We start from the raw sequence: 10,041 nt of genomic DNA on the forward strand, positions 1-10,041 counted from the left end.
TTTGGTGCTCACCCCTTGCTTCTACAAATTTTTGTAGGTTACGAGCCCGAATTTTTGTGATACCTTCCATTCTCTTCATTTTCGAGGCATCTTGTGGTGGATTGTGAGGTAGTTGCTTGTCATCTCAGCGAACTTTCCTACTCCAGTTTATGACTTTGTTTTTACTTGAAAGACAACTTCATTTTAGACTTCTATTTTGTTTCAATTCTAATATTTACATTAGAGGCTTGTGCACATGACAACCTGGTTTTGGGGATTGAATTAATATGACTTGGTTTTTTTTTTTATAGAAATTGTTGTTGGGTTGTCATTTAGTTCCGCACTTTGTTAGATATTGGGTTTTAGGCTGACTTGTCTTGGTGGGATAAGACGAGTGCCATCACACCTATTTCGGGTCGTGACAAAATGGTGTCAGAGCCCCAGGTTCATAGGTCTCACGTGTATACAAGCCGAGTCTACGTAGAGTCTCAAGGATTAGTACGGAGACGTCTGTACTCATCTTTGAGAGTCTATAAAGATTACTAGGAAACTTCCTTTTGTTCATTCTTTCTCATCGTGCCTAGTTACCTTCGTTAGTACTGAGTTGTTGTATACTATTTTGACAGATGACGAGGACTAGGACTAATGTTTCTGGTGGTAGAGGGGAGGCGCTTCCCGAGGCAGTTGTTGAGGCCCCAGCTAGGGGTAGGGGTAGATCTCGAGCTAGAGGCCGTGCTAGTAGTACGACAGTAGCTAGAGGTCGTGGACGTGGAGCAGCACCAGTGAGAGGTCGTGCTAGAGAGGTCTCTACAGAACCTCAGATTGATGGCAGGGAGGACCAGGTTCCTTCAGATCCTGTAGTCACACCTTTGATTCAAGATACACTGTTGAGGGTGTTAAGTGTGCTAGAGGGATTTTCTCAGGGTGGTGGTGCGACTACCACACCACTTGACTCTCGTACTAGAGAGGGGGCTCAGACCCAAGAGCAGCAACAAGCTCCGGCTATTCAGGATGTGGTGGGGCAACTACTAGTAGATCCCGCGGTTCAGAATGATGTTGCACCAGCAGTTAGGGGTCAAGTTGCATCGATGGTTATTCTGACAGAGGATGAGAAGCGTAGGTATGAGAGATTTTGAACGATGGACCCACCTCAGTTTCAGGGTGGGAAGAGCGAGGACGCTCATAAGTTTCTAACTACCTGTCGAGAGTTACTAGAAGTGGTTGGATTAGCTGAGTCACATCGAGTTCGATATGCTACACTCCAGCTTCGTGGACCAGCGAGAGATTGGTGGAGGACGTATTCAGGATGTTTGCCAGTTGGATCTCCTCCAGTGACTTGGGAGCAGTTTTCTAGCGCATTCCAAGATCGTTTTATCCCATGGAGCGTGAGAGAGGAGATTCGCTTAAGGTTTGAGAGTTTGAGACAGGATGGTTTATCGGTTACAGAGTATGAGGCGCGTTTTTGCCAGTTGTCTAGGCATGCGTTGACCATTATTCCAAATGAGACAGAGAGGATCCGCAGATTTGTGAAGGGATTAACTTTCTCTATAAGGTCAGCTGTGTTTCGGGCATCTAGGGAGGGGGCTTCTTTCAAGTCCATTGTGAGCGCCGCCAAAGAGGCAGAATTGATGGAGAGAGAGGAGTTTGGGGACCCTGAAAGTGCCCGTATATCAGGCCAGTTTCATGGTGTCTCATCTGGAGGTACGAGATCACAGAGAGTGAGTGGTTCTTTTAAGCAGCGGGGACCTATTCATGCATCTATGCCGACATTTGAGGGTGGCCAGACATCTAAGGGTTCTAATAGCCCGGGTCAAAGCTCGTACGGTTCACAGCAGCGACCTACAGGGCGCGGAAATTATAGTGGGTTTTCAGGGTCCACACAACAGTTCCCAGGTTAGAGATTTTGTTTTACTTGTGGAGATCCTGATCATCTAATACGGTAGTGTACTTCACAAAGGGGTCGTGGTGGGACTCGACCTAATTCTTCATTCCAGACTAGACCACCATCACCACAGGGTAGAGGTCGTGGCAGAGTTTAGTCAGGTAGAAGTGATAGAGTTTCTAGTAGTGGTGTTGCAGCTCATCAAAGTGGGGGTAGAGGTACCACCCAGGATGGAGGTGGACGAGGAGGCCACTGCTATGCTTTCCTCGGGAGACCTGAGGCGGAAACCTCTGATGCTGTTATTACAGGTATCATCCCAGTATGCCATCGACCTGCGTTTGTGTTGTTTGATCCAGGTTCTACCTTCTCTTATGTGTCTACGTATTTTGCTGCTAAATTTGATATAATATGTGATAGCATGACTGTACTTATTCGTGTTTCTACACCCGTGGGTAAGCCCTTAGTGGTGGATCGAGTGTATCGATCCTGTCTTGTTTCTTTGGCTGGGTATGACACTTGGGTAGACTTAATCATTCTGGGGATGGTGGACTTTGATGTTATCTTGGTTATGGATTGGCTTTCTCCTTATCATGCTGTCCTTGATTGTAATGCTAAGACTGTGACTTTAGCAATGCCTGGTGTTCTGAGGGTTGAGTGGAAGAGTGTTAGTGGTTCTTATCCTATAAAGGTCATCTCTGTTATTTGTGCTCAGAGATTGGTGGAGAAGGGGTGTTTGTCTTACTTAGCTTTTATTCGGGATACTAGTGTTGAACCACCTCCCATTGACTCTGTTCCCGTGTTTCAGGAGTTTTCCGATGTATTTCCTTCTGATCTTCCAAGTGTTCCTCCCGATAGGGATATCGATTTTGCTATTGATTTAGAGCCGAGCACTAAGCCTATTTCTATCCCTCCATACCGTATGGCTCCAGCAGAGTTGAAAGAATTGAAGGATTAGTTGCAGGATTTATTGTGTAAGGGTTTTATTCGCCCTAGTGTGTCACCTTGGGGTGCCCCTGTATTGTTTGTGAAGAATAAGGATGGGACTATGAGGATGTGTATTGATTACAGACAGTTGAACAAAGTAACAGTGAAGAATAAGTATCCTCTTCCGCGTATTGATGACTTATTTGATCAGTTACAGGGAGCATCATTGTTCTCTAAGATTGATTTAAGGTCTGGGTATCATCAGTTGAAGATTAGGGCATCATATATCCCTAAGACAGCTTTTCGGACCCGTTATGTGTATTATGAGTTTCTAGTGATTCCTTCGGATTGACTAATGCCCCTGCAGCATTCATGGAGTTGATGAATGGGGTGTTTCGACCATACCTTGATTCTTTTATGATTGTTTTCATCGATGACATCTTGGTTTACTCTAAGACTGAGGAGGACCATGTCCGACACCTGAGGATTGTACTTCAGAGGTTGAGAGAAGAGAAGTTGTATGCCAAGTTCTCAAAGTGTGAGTTCTGGCTTACTTCTATGACATTCTTGGGACACGTGGTGTCCAAGGAGGTTATTAGAGTAGATCCGGCCAAAATTGAGGCAGTTAGAGGCTGGACGCGACCTACTACACCTACTGAGATTTGGAGTTTTTTGGGATTGGCAGGCTATCGATTTGTTCAGAGTTTCTCTACTATTGCAGCTCCATTAACTAGATTGACTCGACAGGATGTGCGTTTTCAGTGGTCTGATGAGTGTGAGCAGAGCTTTCAAACACTCAAGACATTGTTGACTTCAGCTCTTGTGTTGACTCTACCTGAGGAGGGTGTAGACTTTATAGTGTATTGTGATGCTTCAGGAGTTGGATTAGGTAGTGTGTTGATGCAGAAGGGGAAAATGATTGCTTATGCTTCTAGGCAGTTGAAGTCCAATGAGAAGAACTACCCTACTCATGATCTGGCGTTGGCGGTGTGGTATTTGTACTTAAGTTATGGCGTCATTATTTGTATGGAGTGCATTGTGAGATCTTCACTGATCATCGGAGTCTCCAGTATATCTTTAGTCAGAGAGATTTGAACTTGAGGCAGCGGAGATGGCTTGAGTTGCTGAAGGACTATAATGTGACCATTCTGTATCATCCGGGGAAGGCCAATGTTGTGGCCGATGCTTTGAGTAGGAAGACTCATAGCATGGGGAGTCTTGCATCTCTTAGTATTGAGGAGAGACCATTGGCTAGAGATGTTCAATTGTTAGCTAACAGTCTTGTCCGATTGCAGATCTCAGAGGAGAGTGATGGGATGATTGCTTTTATTGAGGCTCGATCTTCTTTAGTCAAGCAGATCCATGCACACTAGTTTAATGATGAAAAGTTATGTCTCATTCGAGACAAAGTATTGAGAGGGGAAACTAAGGAGGTTGTCCTTGACTCTGATGGTGTTTTGAGGATCAGAGGCAGGATTTGTGTGCCCAAGACAGGTGATTTGATTAGATTAATCCTTGAGGAGGCCCATTGTTCTCGGTATTCCATCCATCCGGGAGCAACGAATATGTATCATGATCTGAGTCAGCATTACTGGTGGTGTGGAATGAAGAGAGATATTACAGACTTTGTTTCTAGGTGTTTGACTTGCCAGCAGGTCAAGTATGAGCACCAGCGGCCCGGGGGTGTATCTCAGAGGATGCCTATTCCTACTTGGAAGTGGGAGCGGATTACTACGGACTTTGTTGTAGGTTTACCTACCACAGCGAGTGGTTATGACTCCATTTGGGTTATTGTTGATAGGCTGACCAAGTCTGCCCACTTCATTCCGGTTCGGGTGAAGTATACGGAAGAAAAGTTAGCCGAGCTATATATCAGTCAGATTGTGCGACTACATGGAGTTCTGATTTCTATCATATCAGATCAGGGTTCACTATTTACTTCTCATTTCTGGAAAACATTACAACATGGTCTGGGTACCCAGTTAGATATGAGTACGGCATTTCACCCTCAGACAGATGGTCAATCTGAGTGGACCATTCAGGTATTGGAAGATATGCTTCGAGCGTGTGTGATCGATTTTGGTGCTATATGGGATCAACATTTACCATTAGCGGAGTTTTCCTATAATAACAGTTATCACTCTAGTATCCAGATGGCCCCATTTAAGGCGTTGTATGGAAGACGGTGTAGGTCTCCGATTGGTTGGTTTGATTCGGCGAAGATGGACTCTTTGGATACAGACTTGCTTAGAGATGCTATAGAGCAAGTTCGTATGATTAAGTATAGATTATTTACAGCTCAGAGTCGACAAAAGAGTTATGCAGACCGGAGAGTTAGAGCCTTGGTGTTTATGGAGGGTGATCATGTTTGGCTCCGAGTATCACCCATGAAGTGTGTGATGAGGTTTGGAAAGAAGGGCAAGCTTAGCCCTAGGTTAATTGGACCTTTTGAGATTTTGAGCCGAGTGGGAGAGGTGGCCTATAAGTTGGCCTTGCCACCTAGTTTGTTGGCAGTTCATCCTGTTGTCCATGTCTCTATGATTCGGAAGTATATTCCGGATGAATCTCATGTGCTTTCACTTGACTCTGTGGAGTTGGATCCATACTTGACATTTGAGGAGGAGCCTATAGCTATTTTGAATAGGCAAATTCGAAAGCTTAGGACCAAAGAGATTGCTTCAGTGAAGGTGCAATGGAAGCACCGATCAGTGGGAGAGGCAACTTGGGAGACTGAGTCTGACATGCGTGCCAGATATCCTCAACTTTTTGAAGTTTCAGGTAATTACTTTTACTCTATGTTCGAGGACGAACATGATTTTAGTGGTAAAATAATGTAATGACCCGGAAGGTCATTTTTGAAAATTTTGAATATTTGCTTAACTTGAGTTTATTAATCGATAGTTTATGGGCTAAAGTGATAATTTATTTAAGACCCTATACTCTTTAGCCTATATTTAATTAAATAAGTGGGTAAAACCTATCACTTTTAGTACTTAAATAATTCAAAAATAAATAAATAAGGAAAAGAAAAAAAAAGGGCGAAGGGTTTCTCTGCACTTGCGGCTTACGAACTGCTTAAGGTAAGTTTTCTTCTCCTTTAATTTTCTTGATTTCTGCACATAGATGTGTGCATATAACAACATTATATAATATATTTTATATATGTGTATGATAATAAATGAAGAGCATATGAGTAAAAAAAATGAAAAATGCAGAATAGAAAATCACGTGAATAATTAGAAATTTTGGAAACATTTGAATCATTTTGATCAATGATTGGTTCATGATGAGTCAATCATTAGTGGGTCAATGATTGGTTCATAATGAGCCAATCATTAGTGGGTTGAAAGGGGGAAAAATATAGTGCAGAATACGTTAATGGCATCATTAGGCGTAAATTTCAGAATATTAATTATTATATTATGGTTCAAGTTGTGATATATTGGTATGTAATTTAAATATTAGATGAATAATATTTTGTGAGTACCATTCAAATTATGACGTTAAAAATTTGAGATGCAATCCTATTTTTAAAACTTGAAAACTATGATAGTGGAAATTTTAATTGACATCAAGAATTATAAACTTGATTATAAATTTGGGGTGTATTTTTAGTTCAAGGTTAAACACATAAAAGTGTGAGTGTTGTTAGTTCTTAAACCTTATTGTGAATATATACTTGAATAGATTCCATTGATTCAGAAGCTCAACGGAAAGGGAAGGCTCAAGTCCAAGAGTAATTATTCTATTGGCTAAGGCAAGTGGATTTCTAAACTCTTGTTAAGCGTATGAAATTCGTGTATCTTCTTGTGTGATGTTGAGAATGATTTGGAGACTTGTTGCTTATTTGTTGGTGTTGTATTCCTTGTTGTAAATTACGCTTTGGTATCAAAATGGTTATCTCCTCATTTTCATTTGAGCATGTCATTTGCATTGTATCTGAGCCATGGTTGTGGTAAGAGGATGTACCATTTCGAGGGTCGTATCGCGCGCCGCTATGGATATCATATTTCGAGGGACGTATCGCGCGCCGCGAATGTTACTATTATCGAGGGTCGTGTCGTACGCCACGAGAAATGCATGGACAGATATATCCCCCATGGGTCCCGGACTGAGAGACAGCGGGTGTGTATCGTTAAGAAAGACATGCATCACTATATTTGACATTGCATCTCATGGCATTACACATTTATTATTAATGAACTTGAATACGTGTTTTGGTGATCTTGTGAGTGTTTTTCTGTGAAGCTTGTGACAGTTGAATATGGAGTTGTTATTGAGAATGTGTACACTGATAGAGTGTGGTTATTGAGTTGTGTGTTTGATAAACTGTAAACTGTTAGGCTGTAGCGTGGAGGTCTAGATAGGGTGTAAGGAGTACCCGTATTTTGTTCACTTAACTTGTGTTTAGAGGTTTGCTTGTTGGGTACCGCGTGGTTTGGTGCTCACCCCTTGCTTCTACAAATTTTTGTAGGTTACGAGCCCGAATTTTTGTGATACCTTCCATTCTCTTCATTTCCGAGGCATCTTGTGGAGGATTGTGAGGTAGCTGCTTGTCATCTCAGCGAACTTTCCTACTCCAGTTTATGACTTTGTTTTTACTTGAAAGACAACTTCATTTTAGACTTCTATTTTGTTTCAATTCTAATATTTACATTAGAGGCTTGTGCATGTGACAACCTGGTTTTGGGGATTGAATTAATATGACTTGTTTTTTTTTTTTATAGAAATTGTTGTTGGGTTGTCATTTAGTTCCGCACTTTGTTAGATATTGGGTTTTAGGCTGACTTGTCTTGGTGGGATAAGACGAGTGTCATCACACCCATTTCGGGTCGTGATAGTTAATGTATCTCAGCTACGTGCAAATCACATTAGATATATGTGTCTTTGATATCAGATACATTCTGAAATATAGATACATAGGAGAGAGACGAACGAGATAGGAAAAAGGCAAGTGAGAGACTCACTTTCTCCCGTATACATGCAAATCATGCTTAAATTCAACGAATTGCACCTAATTTGATCTCTCTCTCTCTCTCTCTCTCTCTCTCTCTCTCTCTTTATGCATAAAAATATTTACTTTGATATAATTTTAAAATACTTCTTATACTATGTTACAGTTTTATCTTTTAATATGTTATTTCAAGTTTAAAACTTAGAATTCGGAATGACCCAATAAAGATTATCGTTCATATATGTTGATAATTCTAATTAAAATTAAATCAAAACCAAATAAAATAATAATGATGATTTCATTATTATTTTTAATTGAATTATTTTGTGTCATTAATACTCATCTCATATTTTGTGTTATTTTTTTAAGAAACACCTTAGATAATTGTATTTTGGTTGGACTAAAGAAATATTTGAAGCACAAGTTAATTATATGTTTGTATGCAAACTTTACCTAAAAATCTAAAAATTTGAAAATTTTGAGATTTATTATTTGGTTTAATTTATAAATTTAAAATTTCGACACAATGATTTGATTTGGTATTTGAAAAATCCGAACCAACCCAAGGTTGAAAAATTCAAATTTTATTAGATTGATTTGGTTTATAAATTTAAAATTTTTATATAAATAATTTAATTTGATATTTGAATAATGCAAATCAACCCTATCATGTACATCCCTAATATCATATATGAAAGACACGTTAAAAACTCTCACCAAGAAAAAATGTTTTTTTCTTAAAAAAAAGTAATCTTTATTTATTTATTTATTTTAATATTAATTATGTAAGTAAAAGATCTATTTAAAAAGTACACACATATACTTGAGAAAAGGATCTAATTTATACATTAACTTTGTCATTTAGAGCTGATATACCCCTTGTTATGAAAGTGACTCATATATACCCCTACTTATAAACAAATGGCTTACATATAAGTAAATTTTATCCTTTTTCCTCTAACGGATATGAAAAAATAACAATTTTAATCTAATTTTTTTTCTAAAAAATATAATCTCATATGAGTAAATTTAATTCTCGTTAAACATATTTTTTTTTGATTTTTTTTATTCAAAGACTAATTTAGAATTATTATTTTGATAATCAAATTTATTTATGTTTCACTAATATTCTTGTAAAACTTATTGTAGATGACCAAATTTTTTTCTTCGAATACAAAATTAAAATACAATATAGACAAAAAATAGTTTTAAATATTTTTTCTTTACACTAAGGAATGAAAGAAAAACAAATAAGAATAAGAAACTCAAATAATTATGATAGAAGAAGTCAAAAAATAATTTATGTATGAAAAAAATTAAAATATACCTTGAACTTTGATAGAAGAATCATATATATTCCTAAAAAATATTTTTTTAAAATGAAAAGTAAAAAATATAAATTTAAAACTAATTTTTTCATTTCCGTTAAATGAAGGTTATATGTGAGCTCATTTATAACGGCAGGGGTATATGTGAGCCGTTAGTACAACAACAAGGATATATATGAATCACTTTCATAACGAGAGATATATCAGCTCTAAATGACAAAATTGGGGATATATCAAACCCTTTTTCCTATATACTTTAAACGTATACGTACATAGGGTAGAGTGGTAAGGCTATGGCTATGTGGTTGAGGTGCATATGAAATATCTTAGATATGATTAATGTGTGATAATATTTATGAACCTTAGTTTTTTTGTACTTCAATTGCTGAATTCTGTTTTGACTACTCAACATAAAAAATAGAAAAATATGTTTTAAAAAATATTTCTCCATATAAAACACAACCTTAGTGTCCATTCAACTTCTTGATTGCCTTCATTCAAAGAACAACCAATTAAATATGTAATTAATTTCATCTGTCGTGTAGCGTGTCAACTCATATATTAATTATAATTATAATATCATGTAAAGAAATAAAGAAAGTTTGTTTGTTTTTTATGGCGTTCACTTAATAGTTCAAACAATATGAGTTCATTTTATTCATATTTAATGATTTGAATTACTATTTTAATTAGGTAAATTTTAGATTCAAACTTTTTTAAGAGTCTCTAAAAATATGATCAAAATAGATAAAATATGGATTATCTATATTGGCCTATAATAAATCACTTAGTTTAACTTTCACTCAAAATTTTTAATTGTACTAAAACATAAAAAATTTAATATTAATTATCAAAAATTCAATGTTAATTTTCAAAAATTCAATTAGTTTTCAAACTTAATTGAACAAACAGATTTTTTATTTTATTTTTGAAAAACAAAAATAATTTAGGAATAGGCTGGTAGAAGGTGGCGG

General features: G+C 37.6%; 2 protein-coding genes across 2 annotated transcripts; both read left to right on the plus strand.

Moving 5' to 3' along the window:
• Positions 1 to 605: 605 nt before the first annotated feature.
• On the plus strand, positions 606 to 4,158 carry LOC138337288 (uncharacterized). Its single transcript, XM_069287193.1, has 6 exons — positions 606 to 690; positions 757 to 1,070; positions 1,140 to 1,872; positions 2,491 to 2,778; positions 3,471 to 3,772; positions 4,081 to 4,158. Exons 1-6 carry the CDS (start codon positions 606 to 608, stop codon positions 4,156 to 4,158), a joined length of 1,800 nt encoding a protein of 599 aa, XP_069143294.1.
• Positions 4,159 to 4,350: 192 nt separating this feature from the next.
• Positions 4,351 to 7,120, plus strand: LOC138337289 (uncharacterized). The gene is made up of 4 exons (XM_069287194.1): positions 4,351 to 4,625; positions 4,920 to 5,163; positions 5,260 to 5,563; positions 7,044 to 7,120. The coding sequence occupies exons 1-4, from the start codon at positions 4,351 to 4,353 to the stop codon at positions 7,118 to 7,120; spliced, it is 900 nt and encodes a 299-aa protein (XP_069143295.1).
• The last annotated feature ends 2,921 nt before the right edge of the window (positions 7,121 to 10,041 follow it).

The sequence above is a fragment of the Solanum lycopersicum genome, chromosome 7, assembly GCF_036512215.1.
Source record: "Solanum lycopersicum chromosome 7, SLM_r2.1".
Classification (NCBI taxonomy): Eukaryota; Viridiplantae; Streptophyta; class Magnoliopsida; order Solanales; family Solanaceae; genus Solanum; species Solanum lycopersicum.